Source organism: Buceros rhinoceros, unplaced genomic scaffold (assembly GCF_000710305.1).
Source record: "Buceros rhinoceros silvestris isolate BGI_N320 unplaced genomic scaffold, ASM71030v1 scaffold22773, whole genome shotgun sequence".
Lineage (NCBI taxonomy): Eukaryota > Metazoa > Chordata > Aves > Bucerotiformes > Bucerotidae > Buceros > Buceros rhinoceros.
Genome location: NW_010405696.1, coordinates 40,635 through 41,333, shown reverse-complemented (window position 1 = coordinate 41,333; position 699 = coordinate 40,635). Strand labels below are relative to the sequence as shown.

At 59.7% G+C, this 699-nt stretch overlaps 1 protein-coding gene across 1 annotated transcript in view; it reads right to left on the bottom strand.

Annotated features, from left to right (window-relative positions):
* The window catches only part of LOC104491421 (BPI fold-containing family B member 4-like), a 15,337-nt gene that overhangs the window by 13,216 nt on the left and 1,422 nt on the right, over window positions 1-699 (bottom strand). Inside the window, 2 exon segments of the mRNA XM_010133846.1 lie at window positions 305-365; window positions 533-565. Coding sequence (XP_010132148.1) covers window positions 305-365; window positions 533-565 — 94 coding nt within the window.

Sequence of the window (699 nt, the reverse complement as noted above, 5' to 3'; positions counted from 1 at the left end):
CCCCCATGTTCCCGGGAGAGATGGGAGCCAGCAGTGGCTCCTGCTCACAGCTGGATAAGCCACTAGAAAGCACCGTTCTGCAGCAGAACTGCAGTGTCTAAAAGCAAGAGTTCTGTGGTGGCTTTGTGTGGAGAACCCGTCTGCTGCTGCTCTAGGGAAGAGAAACCAACCACTCTGCTGAGCAGAGAGTCGTGTTTGGAGGAAGTCGTTAAAATATTTGTGTTTACTCATTGGAAAAAAAACAAACGACCCGCAGAGCAGGGGGCTGCAGGGAAGCGGAGGGGAAGGGAGTGCCAGCACTTACGGGTCCTGGAGCCGAGCAGAGAGCTCACCACCCTGAGCCTGCTGCTGACGATGTTGCAGCCCTGGGGAGGCAGAGGACAGTCAGAGCGCCCCGACCTGCCGTACATTGCGTTAACACAACCAGCAAAACCTGGCTCTGCTGGGGGCACGCCGCGGGCGGGACTTGGGGACGCCACATTCAGCATCAGGGGGGTCACTTACGGGTCCTGGAGCCGAGCAGAGAGCTCACCACCCTGAGCCTGCTGCTGACGATGTTGCAGCCCTGGGGAGGCAGAGGACAGTCAGAGCGCCCCGACCTGCCGTACATTGCGTTAACACAACCAGCAAAACCTGGCTCTGCTGGGGGCACGCCGCGGGCGGGACTTGGGGACGCCACATTCAGCATCAGGGGGGTAA